General features: G+C 44.3%; 1 protein-coding gene across 8 annotated transcripts in view; it reads left to right on the top strand.

Moving 5' to 3' along the window:
- SMARCC2 (SWI/SNF related BAF chromatin remodeling complex subunit C2) overlaps nt 1-12,894 on the top strand; it is a 35,110-nt gene extending 22,216 nt beyond the window's left edge. For 2 of the 8 annotated variants that reach the window (XM_087710418.1, XM_087710421.1), the window contains 9 exons: nt 2,152-2,410; nt 3,870-4,193; nt 4,653-4,717; nt 5,107-5,236; nt 5,642-5,808; nt 6,212-6,346; nt 9,148-9,532; nt 10,937-11,305; nt 12,393-12,894. In XM_087710418.1, coding sequence (XP_087566544.1) covers nt 2,152-2,410; nt 3,870-4,193; nt 4,653-4,717; nt 5,107-5,236; nt 5,642-5,808; nt 6,212-6,346; nt 9,148-9,532; nt 10,937-11,305; nt 12,393-12,469 — 1,911 coding nt within the window. In that variant the 3' untranslated portion in view covers nt 12,470-12,894. The remainder of the gene's footprint in view (nt 1-2,151; nt 2,411-3,869; nt 4,194-4,652; nt 4,718-5,106; nt 5,237-5,641; nt 5,809-6,211; nt 6,347-9,147; nt 9,533-10,936; nt 11,306-12,392) is intronic. The other 6 variants (XM_087710422.1, XM_087710424.1, XM_087710425.1 and 3 more) reach the window with 5 other exon arrangements.
- The last annotated feature ends 919 nt before the right edge of the window (nt 12,895-13,813 follow it).

The following is a 13,813-nucleotide window of genomic DNA, read 5'->3' on the forward strand; positions in this document are numbered from 1 at the left end:
TAACATACAAAGAAAATGTCTTAGGATCCTTTTATTATTACACAGAAATTGAGATGATGTGAGGACAGAAGCAAGTGATGGTGAAACTTAAAATTATTCCAACATATTTAAACCAAGAATGTGGAACTACTTTTTCTTTCAGTGCCATGTTAGGACCCATACATCATATCCCCAGGAAAATGAATCCTAATAATTGGTGGCTTAAAAATAGTTAATGAAATTATTTTCCAGTTGTGGGTTTAATAATGTTCTTTTGTTATGTTGCAAAGTAACAATATGATAACAACTTTGGAACTTTCTGGGAATGGATTCTGCCCTGGAACCTAGAGTGATATATACTTCTGATTCAAACCACAGCTGCAAATTGAGAAAGGGGCCTGGTTCAGTAGTTGTAGAGAATGTTAAAACATGGAAAAAGTATAGTTCCAGGACTGCTTTTTCCCCGAACCCTGGAAAGTTACTACAGGTAGTCCTTGACTTACGACCACAATTGAGCCAAAAAATTCTGTTAAGTGAGACATTTGTTAAGTGAGTTTTGCCCCATTTTATGACATTTCTTGCCACAGTTGTTAAGTGAATCACTGTAGTTGATAAGTTAGTAACCTGGTTGTTAAGTGAACTGGCTTCCCCCATTGACTTCATTTGTCAGAAGGTTGCAAAAGATGATCACATGACCCCAGGATACCACAGCCGTCATGAATATGAAACACTTGCCAAGCATCTGGATTTTGATCATGTGACCATGGGGATGCTGCAAAGGTTGTAACTATGACAAGCGGCCATAAGTCACCTTTTTCAGTGCCGTTGTCACTTTGAACAATCACTAAATGAACTGTTGTAAGTCGAGGACAACTTATACCGTGTTTTCCCGAAAATAAGATAGGGTCTTATTTTCTTTTGACCCCCGAAATAAGCCCTTGGCCTTATTTTCAGGGAGGTCTTATTATTTTTGAGGTGCAGGAGGTGGAGAGCGTGGTCACCTCAGGGCTGCTGCTGTGTTCCATTATTTTTGGGGATGGCTTATTTTATTGCATGTGTTCAAAAGCCTGATTGGGCTTATTATCCAGGGAGGTCTTATTTTCAGGGAAACGGTAGTATTCTTTGTAGACAGTATTACGTTAGGTGGGCCAATACCAATTGTTTTCTTTATTCTTACAATTACTCACACCAGGATCAGAATCCATTGTTTGAAGTGACTTTGAAAAATACACTTTTTGTTGTATGGCTAGAGAGGCATGGTTGAGGTTGTGTGGTATAAAAACAAGTAGTACTCAACTTACAACAGTTCATAATGAATCTGCCACTACTACAGGAATGTTTCCCGCTCTAGCCATTTTTGCTAGCTCCCTCTATGACAACTGTAAAGAGAGAAGCTAACCATTTCTTAACTTTCAGTTAGTGTTCCAGGATGCTAGGTGGAGCGTAATGAGATAAGCTAATTAAACACAAGCCACCATTTCAAAGTGTGTTCAAAGTTCTTTGTCTTAATCACAATCTCAGGAATGGTCCACGTTCAGGCATCACGTTGAACACATTCCATTTGGAGGAACAGTGGACATTTTCATTTTCAGTGACTCTTTTTTCCCACAAGAAATTAAACGCGGGAAGGATTTGTGCTTAAATAATTAGCTAGGTCAGATAATTTGAGTCGGCTGGCGACTCCCCGGGGGAGAGCCTTCTCTGTTGCAGCTCCGGCCCTCTAGAACGAGCTCCCTGTTGAGATCCGGACCCTTACTACCCTCCCGGCCTTCCCCAAAGCCACCAAGTCCTGGCTGTTCCAGCAGGCTGGGGGGAGCTGAGAAGCATCTACCTCCACGGAAATTGTGAATGTTGGTTTTGTTTTTAATATGTTGTCTTGTCTCGTTTCTCCCTTTCCCTTGTCTTTTGTGAGCCGCCCGGAGTCCTCCAGGAGTGGGCGGCATACAAGACAAGACAAGACAAATAAATAAATAAATAAATATTGTGTAATTGTGCGCAAGTGACATTTATGTGTCTCCCAACACACGTAAAAACATAGGAATGAAGCACTCAGATTCCAGAAGGGTCTCTGAATAGTTACTCCCCTGCAATCTGTACTCTGGTGTTCCCGCTCACTGCGCCTGTTCTTTGTTCATATCCAAACTGTCGCCATTTCTGTGAATTGCATTTTAGGCCCTGGAGATGTACAAGGATGACTGGAACAAAGTGTCCGAGCATGTTGGCAGTCGTACTCAGGACGAATGCATTCTGCACTTCCTGCGTCTTCCCATTGAAGACCCTTACTTGGAGGACTCTGAAGCCTCCCTTGGACCCCTGGCCTACCAACCGATCCCCTTCAGCCAGTCAGGCAACCCTGTTATGAGCACAGTGGCCTTCCTGGCTTCGGTTGTGGATCCCCGCGTGGCATCTGCAGCAGCCAAGTCAGCCTTAGGTAATGAATGAGGGCATCCAAAAGCAACCTGTGCTTGGGGAAGGAAAGGATATTAAACTCAGGATGGGGCAGGATTATGGGGGTTGTGGGGCACTTATAAAAACACCCTAAAGGATAAAACGCCATATGAGTTGCGGTGGTGCAGTGATGAGAGTCCAGTACTGCAGGCTACTTCTGCTGACTGCTTGGTGCCTGCAATTTGGCAGTTCAAATCTCACCGGCTCAAGGTTGACTCAGCCTCCCATCCTTCTGAAGATGGTAAAATGAGGACCCAGATTGTTGGGGGTAAACCGCTTAGAGTGGGCTGGAAAGCACAGTGAAGTGGTATATAAATCTAAGTGCTGTTGCTATTGCTATATTGTTATCCAAAACTCCATGAAATTCTGTCCAGCCTGTATTTTCTAATACTTGACAATACAAGGGGACTTGAAGGTTTTTTTTTAATTGATTATGTGCCATCAAGTAATTGTCAACTCTTAGATAATTTTTTTTTTGTTCATGAAGATTAGAACTAGAAGCCTGGAGTTTTAAGAAGGAACACTGAGGTTTTTAAGATATTGTGTTCTGTGTCAGCTTCCTGGAAACTATTAAGAAGAAAAGGGTGAACAGGTGTTAATATATTGTTAAGTGTCAGATTATGGTATTTAGATATTGGGAGTTTCACACTCATTTATTTGATTTAGTTTTAGTATAGTAGAATTGAGTTGATCTAAATCAAACTCAGTCTAAATTATGATCAGGAGTTTCCTTGTTTTATTATGTAATATCATTCCTTTCCTTGCATTCTAGGAGTACGTTTTTCGAGCCTCTTGTTTGATAAAAGCCTTTCTCTGAATCCAAGATACTGTACTCCATTTTTAAAATTTTTATTTTGTTTTGTTTCATTTTGTTATTTTAATTATTGCATTTTACTTTATTGTATTTTATCTTATTTTATTGAGTAATTTTATCTGTTGTGACTCAAATCCAGTACAACCATATTCTTCAGAAGTTTCTTTTTTAATTTCTGGGCTTTTTGCAGCATGTTGAAATATTGTTCATAAATATTACATGCTAATATTCTCAGTGTACATGTTTTATAGGTGGATGCTCAAAGCCAAATATATGAAACAGCACATTGTGTGTGTGCGCGCGCGCTCATGCGTGCCCTAGTCCCGAATGTGTAAAAGTCCTGAGATCTAGAAGGAGTGCCCATTGGCACCCAGGATCTGGTATGCTGAGTACTTTAAAAATATGCTACTTACTGCTGCATCTGAACTCCTGGGTCTCCCAACGATTTCTTCTCACTCCAGAGTTCCTTGTAATCTTCTATTGCTGCCTTGGCCATTTCCTACTAAATGGGAGTGGCTCAACAAAACCCCTCTTTTGTTTTATACTTCCATGGCCCCTTTCCCTTCCTACATTTGTTTTGCAATGCTCTATTTTTCCATTGGAATTAATTCAAGGCTGCCCTTTGCAGAGGAATTCTCCAAGATGAAGGAAGAGGTGCCTACAGCCCTGGTAGAAGCTCATGTTCGCAAAGTGGAGGAAGCCGCTAAGATGACAGGCAAGGCAGACCCGGCCTTTGGCCTGGAGAGCAGCGGAATTGCAGGGACCACGTCCGATGAGCTGGAGAGAATAGGTGAGGGGGGCGAGCGGGGCGCCTTCCGCGCTTCAACCCGTGAAGCGCCCTCGTTGGACCTCGCCCAGTATGCGGTGGGGACTAAGAAGGGGGCCGAGACGCAAGAGAACAGAGCTGGCCTGGCTTCCGGCCTGGAGCTCACACTCAATCGCCTGGCACAGGGTAAGGGATTCCCCTCATCGTTTCATCTAACCCTCACCCTATCAAACTGGACATATGTAGGGCAGAATATGGAGGGAGAAGGCTTTTGTAGGCAATTCAGGGTGTGAAGATTATAAATTCTGAGGCATTCCTTCATGGCAGGCTTTGGTTTTTGACAGAGGGGAGGGGAGGCAGAGGCCAGCATTGAAATGTTTTCCTCTTCAAGGAGCATAACTGTAGTCCTACCTTGGCTGTCAGGGCCATCAGTTATGAAAAGAGCTAAGTCAGGCCATATTCTTTGTTTTTTGTGAGGGGAAAGTTAAATATTCCTAGCTTTCCCATAGCTCCTAGAATTTACCTTCCCTGATCCCTTCATCATTGCAGCTTTGAATTTTTGTAGGGTGTGGGTGGGAGGCTTATATAGAGACCCTAACAGTAGTTTCCTTTCTGTTGTCCCATTTTTTTCCACCTTTTGTTCAGAAGAGAACTGCCCAGATGAAAACCGGTCAGAACCTCAACCATCTGAAGAGAAGAAAGAGTTGAAGGTACACGAGGGCATGAGAAAAACCATAAAGAATTACAGGGCAATTCAAGCAAGTTTTATGAGCCATAAAATATATCAAGAAAGAGGAAAACTAAAAGAATCCTCTGGGGTTTGCGTAGGATTGGATTATTGTGTCATCTGGGGGGCAATTTTTATTTTACTTATAAAATGTTCATTTGATTGACCTTTCAGTGCAAAACTACCCGGTCGTGTTGTCCAAGCCACTGGAGCAATTATTACAGATTTTCTTCTCTGTTTTACAGACATTTCTAATTCCAGTGCATGAGGCGAACAACCCTCTTATTGTGGCAGCAGGCCTGTTCTAGAAAGGAGTAGGAATCTTTTAGCGGGAGTGAGAGTTTTCTGAATTGAGCCTTTCTGTTAATGCAGGAACAAAGGGAAGGAGTTCTCGAGGAAGAAGCTAAGGAGAAACTTGGAGAGGTGCCTAGGAAGGAGGAGGATAAAAGCAAGGAGGCTGACGGTGAAAAAGAAATGGACAAGAGTGATGGGGACACTTTGGGTAAGTATCACTTTCCAGGAAATGAGAAGAAAAAGAGTCCAGGTTGAGTTGGTGGGAAGTGGCCCTGAGTAATGAAGTCTCATCCAGAAATATTTTCTGTTCAGTGCAATAAAGCAGATCATATAAACTTTCATTTGGAACACATAAGAGCTCTGTCAATAAATCTCACGATGCTGTAAATGGTTGCATTCATCATTGTGAAGCATCCATGAATAGAGAATGAGCTAGCAAGGCAATGTTTTGCTTCTCACAGCTTATTAATATGCAGGCATCTGCCACCTTTCTCTCTTTGCTGCCATGTCATTGGTGTCAAATATGCAATGCTGAGCTCTAGGCCCCGGAAGATCATCTCCCTTGCCTGTTAGATCGTTGTCCTTTCCCATAAAACATTTATCTTCTGCACAGCTGATGGAGAAAAGGAAAAAGAGCCAAAGGATGGCCAGGAAGAGGGACCCAAGGACCTTGTAGAGGCTGAGGGCGAGCGGAAGACCAAAGTGGAGAGGGACATTGGTGAAGGTAACCTCTCCACTGCAGCAGCTGCTGCTTTGGCTGCTGCAGCGGTAAAAGCGAAGGTGAGTTGCTGGGGAAGGGCTGGGATCTGCTCTCTGTGTAGGCCAGGCCACTGCAGCTTATAGCAATTGGAGCCCTAAGCCTGTTTTAAAAAAACAACCTACTGCCCCTCACAGCCTCAGATTTTCACTGGCTATATCAAAATAATAGACTCAGTATCCTACTCCATAATGTTTCTGTTAGTATGTTGGACTCCAGGATGAATGGGGTCGCCTACAGGTCTGTGTAAATAAATAGTATTTCCAATAATTGCTGGCTGAATAAATAAAACAGTGGCTGGATATTCTGTGAATCTTAAGGCATGTGCTAGACTTTCTTCTCTGGCTTTTGGAGGGCAGGGTGGAGGCGGTTCTGTGGCATAGGGGGCTCTGTCAGAGCTCAAAGATGCCCTCTCTATTTTGGCAGCATTTGGCAGCAGTAGAGGAACGTAAGATCAAGTCGCTCGTTGCCTTGCTGGTGGAGACCCAGATGAAGAAGCTTGAGATCAAATTGAGGCACTTTGAAGAGCTGGAGACCATCATGGATCGGGAACGCGAGGCAGTGAGTACAGCTGCATCCCCATAGCATTTGTTTTGCTTCCTCTGAGCGTTGCTTCTGTGCATGGATAAAATATTACTACTGTTACTACTACTTAGAGTACTACTACTGTATTAATATACTATATTACTACTACTATATTACTGCTGTTGCTGTTAATTTCCTACTTGAAGCTGGAATAACTAGTTGGTAGTGTAGTGATCATAAGAAAGGCTGAGGGCCAAAGAATTGAGGCCTTTGAACTCTGGTGCTGGAGAAGACTCCTGCGAGTCCCTTGGACTGCAAGATGGTCAAACCGGTCAGTCCTAGAGGAGATCAACCCTGACTGCTCTTTAGAAGGCCAGATCCTGAAGTGGAAACTCAAATACTTTGGCCACCTAATGGGAAGGAAGGACTCACTGGAGAAGAGCCTCATGCTGGGAAAGACGGAGGGCAAAAGAAGAAGAGGAAGACAGAGAGTGAGATGGCTGGATGGAGTCACCGAAGCAGTGGGTGTGAGCTTAAATGGACTCCAGAGGATGGTAGAGGACAGGAAGGCCTGGAAGAACATTGTCCATGGGGTCGCGATGGGTCAGACACGACTTTGCAACTAACAACAAAGTGTAGTGACCATTTGTTTTTCCAATCTGACTGACTGACAGTTAACAGTAGTTATCTGGAAGGATCCATTTTATGGATCTTGAAAATAGCCAGCTGGATATGTTGCAAATATTGAGAAGACTGGATAGTGGGCTAGCTTTGAAAGGAGAGGACATGATGAGATCTCTTCTGTGGGACGGACAGATTTCTTTGTTTATATTTCATATTCAGGAACTGCCCATCTTTCTCATAGAGCAACCGGGTGGTGTGCAAATGGTTCACTCATCCTAAACTATTTAGAGGGGCACTAAAACTCAAAACCCTAAACTTGAATTGCACCCAGAAACATTAATGCATCTGAAATGTTATATACTCTCTTAAACCCCCTTAAAGCTCAACCAGCTGTCTTTTCAACCCAATAAAGCTTCCAAAAGGTTTTTAAGCATAGTCCCATATAGATGGCATTAGTAATTGCCTTGGCAAGTATGCGTGGTCCAGAAATAGTAGCAGCTGTTAAATCAACCTAAACCAGAGAAATATACCCTGTCTACATTACTCATTTGTTCTACATATCATAATGCTGGATGAAAGAACACGCTGAAGTTACGGATTTGCTGCTTCAGAGGGAGTCTAGATCCAGGGATTTGGGGTGGGATTCAAGTGGAATTTGATACCTGTTTGAGTCCAGATGTGCTTTATCTCCCCCCCCCCCCCCCCAAACAAGGAGAATGTCCAATTTCTAGGTTTCTAAACCTTCACTTCATCTTCACCGAAAATGCCCTCTGGCTAGGTCTGGCAAAGTGTCTGCAAACTGCTGACAATTAAACTCTTTAGTGGTCTCTCCCAGTGGTTCCCTTTAGCCATTAAATAATATGAAGGACAAAGTAGATCACTGAGGAATTTTATAGCACAAGCTTCCTCCAGTTTCACTATCTGGAGCTGTTTTTTTTCCAGGTTTCCTGTGGTGTATTTTATCAGATCTGCATCTCCATGTATGTCAGACAGGATAGCAGGGTATTAAAACTGTTAAGAATTTCAGCAACATCAATGGGATATATTTAGACCCTCATCAGGAGAGTGATCAACGCCACTCACTGCTGCACTGAATTGGAAATCTGATTTTATGAACCCATTTATAAATTGTTGGAGCGATCATAATATCATCATTTGATCACTTTAAAGAACAAAAAAAGATGATTCTATTTGGCAGTTAACTGTAGCACTTTCAATCTTCAGGGACTTCTGTATAAGCTTCAAAATCCACACAGTTGGTGGAGAAAGCAGAAAAAGAAAGGATCACAATAATATGGCAATGTCCTCTTCTGTGATAAGTAGCTCTCCTTCCCCACAGTTTATTCACCTGTGATTTGAATACAGGTAATCATTTCTGCCTCCCAAGCTGAGGGCATATCTTGTCCTACACACACAAGACAAAAAAGTGATTATCTGCTACCCAAGTCAGAATCCAATTCCCTTTTTCAAAACAGTGCACCCCTTCTGCCTGCACGCTGCAGACCAGGGCTGTCAAACTCACGGCCCGTGGGCCAGATGTGTCATGGGCTGGCCACAGCCATGGCCGGTTTAGCGAAGGGGAAAAACGTCACGATTCCGCTGGTGTAGACAGTGCAATTATGCAGGGCTTTGAGCTTAAAAGAACACAGGTTTGGCTGTTTGCCACTATTTAATGAATGCGATAACCAGTCCTTTGGCTGAAGACCCAGGCAAACTCACGTTCAAGATAATCGGTTGGCAGCAACCCAGAAGCTCCAAGAAAGCAACGCAAATAATTCCACAAGACACGACTAGAATACAGATTTCTTCAAGAATAGTTCGAATGGTTGTTTCCTGCAAATGTCCCCTCCCAACGCCTCACTTATAAACCCTCTTGGGAGGGGCCCAGTCACAACCACCTGTGTGTAATTATCGTCTATGAGACTGCCTACGGAGTTGCTGCTTCCGTTTCTCAGCCCGTCTCAAACGAGCATCAGGGACAAACTGCTCCTCCCACTGCTCCATGCCTCAGGCGCCTCCTGGTGGCCAACCAGCCTCTCTGGTCCCTGCTCTGAGTCTGAACCTTGCCCAGGGTCCTCCACAACTTCCATGGCAGACTCATATGGTTCCTCACTATCTGAGTCCATCAGCAGCTCAACCGGATCCTGCTGGGCCACAACACATACACAAACACAAACATACGTACCTTACTGTGGCCTTCTGTTTCCTTCTAGCTGGAGTACCAGAGGCAGCAGCTTCTGGCTGATCGTCAGGCCTTCCATATGGAGCAGTTGAAGTATGCCGAAATGCGTGCTCGCCAGCAGCATTTTCAGCAAATGCAGCAGCAGCAGCAGCAGCAACAGCAGCCACCGCCACCGCCAGCGCTGTCTGTGGGATCACAGCCCCTTCCTTCTTCAGGAGCTCCTCTGGCGCCTGCCGCTCACTCCATGCCCATCTCCCAAACACCTGTTCCAGCTGCCAGCACAGTAGGCCCGCCCAGCACTATGGCTCAAGCTGAACAGATGGGGCAATCTGTGTCAGTTCAGCCACAGCCGTCGGCAACTGGCACTCCTCAGACTGCTCCAAGTCAGACTGGACAGCCTCCCGCAGCGTCCCATGGTAAGCGAGTGTGAGGCTTTGCTCCGTTCTCTGTGGGCAAAGTACGATGGTCCCAAAGGCTCCAGCACAGCAATTAAACCCCAGTATTGTGTACTTGCAGTTCCAGATTCATTCCCTCATTTTCCAGATTGGAAACCCATTTGCTAAGACAGTCCAAATGGATTGTACTGGGGTGGATACATTAATTTAATGGAATAGATGGATGAAAGCAGCTTCAAATGTTTGTAGGAAAGAGGATGGAAAATGGAATATAGCACTGTAATTTTGGATTAATCACTAAGATATATTTATTAGAACAGGTTCCAGAGCTGGGATCAACTGGGATCAAACAAATTTTGATTTTCTGTCTAGATTTCTACTAACAATACAGACACTAGTAGAGCAGGTTTTGATTTCAAATCAGAAAAGTTTGGGTTAAGTGGGTATCCTGCCCACCGTGTTATACATTTTGAAATTAATATGAATGATGAAGGGTTAATTCATAGCTGATTGAAATGGCTTTTTGGAGTCACCTTCAAATTTCCTGTTCCCAAGATAAAGGCAAATACTATTTTTTTTAAAAAAAGAATTGTTTGTTAGATGCTAGTTAGTGTGAAGCAACACTTGACCAGATCAGATTTTCACTTCTTTGGTAATATACTAATTGGGCCTGAGTTGCACATTAAAAAGTATTTTTAAAATGAGAAAGTAACCATTTATATTGTGTGGCTCCTTGTAAAACCAGCGAGTTTTATTTCTTGGGAGAACTTTCTATGTTTTTTCTAAATGACAGTACTCATATTCTGGGGAGAATAATCTTAGTGAAAGTTAGGATGTTTTCCTGCCCATCAAATATTCAGTTTCTTGAATACATTTGGCTCTGAAGCATCTGGTAGGGTTCCCAAATTAGGATGCACTTGGAGTTGATTAGTCTGTGCCTCTAAGACAGGGGTGTCAAACTCAAGGCCCGTAGCCTTGAGATTGGTCTGTGGGGCCACCCTGGAAGCAGCAAAGGAGCAGCCCGTGGTGCCTCTGCCAGTGAAAACTGAGTTCAGGAGGGCCGCACGCGGCCTCCCCAAGCTCTGTTTTCGCTGGCAGAGGACTGCAGGAGGCCATCGCGACTGAAAACTGAGTCTTGATGAGTGATGTCGAACTGGGCCATCCCGGCCATTATAAGCCCTGACCACATCTACCCTGGCCATGCACGCTACCCCAGGCCGCCGATGTCAAACACAATCCTGATGTGGCCCTCAATGAAATCGAGTTTGACATCCCTGCTCTTAAGATATCTGATTGTATTCTTAGGTCCCCAAAGCAGTGCAATGTTGAAATCCCAGTTGGATGATCATCTGTTATGTCACATCTTTGCTTGCTTGCAAATAGTTAGCATACTCAATGCATTCTTTCTCTTTGTCTCTTCTGCAGCCCAGCCTCCGTACCCCAGCCAACAACAATCAACCCAGATTCTCCCGGGGGCAGTCCCAGCAAGCGTTCACCCTGCCATGGCTGGTAATATCCCCTCAGCTCTGCCTTTTGGAATGCCTGCCTCCATCCCATTTAGCATGGCTAGTAACGTAACAGACTCCATCGGCATTAACTTCCCTGCTAACACGCCCATCCATCCAGTGCATGGTAACCTTGCGTGCAGCATGGCTAATCCGCCCATCATCAACGTCTCTAGCGCCCTGCATCCTTCTGCCACCCCTCTGCCTCACGGTTCTGCAGCTGCCCAGAGCCCGGCTATTGTGGCAGCAATGCAGGGCAACCTTCTTCCAAATGCTGGTCTTGGATCAGGTGAGAATGGGCCCAGAGATGGTGGTGGGATGGGAGAGGGGGAGAGATTACACTCTGCACTTGAGTCATAATGGGACCTTCTGACTGGGGCTTCGTACGTTAGGCGAATCCAGTCGTGGCGTTTTGCAAACAATATTGCGTGACTTGGGATATCCAGTTGTGGTTTATCACTACCCATTGCAGTTTATCAGGAAACTGGGATTAAATTGATCGGGGTCATAATTTGACATTGAAGACTCCAAAGTGCTAGGACAAGTTAATGGCCTTGAGATGGCTTCAACATTGAAAGTTTCCCAACCTAGAAGATTCTTAAGGCAAAAGGAATGGTTGTACTTCGTAAGTGGATGGTGTATGGGTATTCCTCCCCCATTCCTCACCCCCACATGGAGATGATTCCACTCTGGGAGATTGTCTGCTGTAAAGGGATCCTTACTGCATACTTGTGTACTAAAACTAATTTGGGTTTGATCTTAAAGAAAAAAAACGAATAAAAGAGCTCCCAAGCTCACATCCCTTCCTTGGATCTGAAAGGCTAAGCAACCTTTTTGTATCTGGGGGTCCACAAAGGGTAGTGTTGGGTAGATCAGCTGAGTAGGTAGAACTAAAATTTTGGACTAGGTTCTTTTTTTAAGGAGGTTGGGGTAATTGCTTATGGAATGGAATAACCAATGAGTCTCCTAAGTACCTAAAATGGGAAGAATTACCCCAATCATATTGGTTTGAAGGGTTTTTTTGGGGGGAGGAGTTGGTAGTCAGGCCTTAAGCATCCATCAACCTAATCCTCTCCAACATTGCCAGGTGCCGATAATGGTTAGGATACTGAGACGGCTGCATGCTACCTGTAGACCTCCCAGCCCTGCAAGTTAAATTAGAGCAGCTTAAAAGCAGTTGCTGGACAGTACAAGCTAGTTGGTGGTTATTGCTGTTCAGTCTTTCCGGTAAAGCAAAGTGTTCAAAAGCCTTATGGTTGCTGCACAAAGACCAGTGATGACAGCAAGGGCCGAGTTGTATTTAACGGTGCTATTTCTGCTCAGTGTCATTGCAAAAGCCTTCTGTAATTTATACTCTCTTTCTCCCCTTGCCCCAGATCAAGGACCTTCACTGCCACCGGATTCTATCACTCCCAGCCCCAGCACAGCTACGCCTGTCCCACCCTCACAGTGAGAAGCTATGAGCTATTCTTGTGGATGCCTCTTGGATGGCCCCCCTCACCTTTCCAGGACAGGAAACCCCAAATCGTGTTAAACATGGATTCTGTTTGGGTGGGTTTTTAAACGGTTCAGAACAACGATCCAAGGAGGAAGAGAATTCAGCTCCACTGGTTTCCATTTCCCTGTGTGTCTCAGCTCCGTCTCCCGTTTCCTTTTTTTTTTTTGTATCTAGTCATACCAAGACTTTTTATTTAAGGAGTTTCTAATTGGTGGGGGGAGGGGGCAAGAATCTATCTCCAGAACAGACAGCCATTACTATTTATAGAAGGCTTTGATTTTAAATCTGTTGAAAGGGGAGTGTAACTCCTTGTATGTGTCTCGCTCTTTTTTTTAAAAAAAACAATAAAGAAAAATATAATAAATACCTTCCATCTCTTAGCAGGAAATCTGCAATCTCTTTTGGGTTGGGAGATAAGGTGGCATGCTACAGGGCAGATCAGCGGTGAGTTCCTACCGGTTCGGCCCAGTTCAGCTTAACCGGTAGTGGTATGGCGGCCTGGGTCACTGGACCGGCAGCAACCCAGGCCTGCCACATCCCCGAATCGGGTCGCAACCGTCGCCATCTTGTTTTTTAGTTTTAATTTAACTGCACGTGTGCGCGTAAAACACACACATGAGCGAACCGGCAGTAAAGCCAGCTGGAACCCACCCTTGGGGCAGATGGTATCGCCATGCGCTAACTTTTCAGTTAGGGCTTTCTGAAGCATGTTTTTTTAGCTTGGAAAAAAAAATGAATTGCAGTTTAGCACTCCAGCAGAACCCAGCCGACTCGGAGTTTAGCACAGCCTTCTCAAGGGTTTCTCATAGCCTGCCTTTGAAGCAAAATCCATGAGGCCATGTGACAGGGATTAGGAATCATTGGCTTTGGTTCAGTCTACTCAGGATGCGTAAATACAGATAGTCCTCATTCAACCATTGCCTCAGTTAGCCACAAACACAGTGGTAATAAACTGTAAAATCATTATTTGACTAAAGTGCATACAATTCTGTACCTGACAACAACGCATGCCAAACTGAGTAACGCTGGCATTGCTGTATGAGAGAATTGTTATATAAATGCAAGGGCAGCGACTAACAATATTTGTAGCCTCTTGCTCTCTTCCTGCTCTCTTTCAGTCCTGTGGTTCACTTAGCAACTGTTTCACCACAATAGATTGTGGGAGTGCTAAACAAGGACTGCCTACTCTTGTGTTACCAGGAGCAGCTGGACAAATATTTTCCTATCATATGAGAATATTCATTTGCAATCTAACTTTTCGGCATCCCCTTTATTTTCTCTTGGCTTTGGCTAACAAAA

Source organism: Thamnophis sirtalis, unplaced genomic scaffold (assembly GCF_051295495.1).
Source record: "Thamnophis sirtalis isolate CommonGarterSnake01/CBP01778 unplaced genomic scaffold, rThaSir2_p1.2 scaffold_3, whole genome shotgun sequence".
Taxonomy (NCBI): domain Eukaryota; kingdom Metazoa; phylum Chordata; class Lepidosauria; order Squamata; family Natricidae; genus Thamnophis; species Thamnophis sirtalis.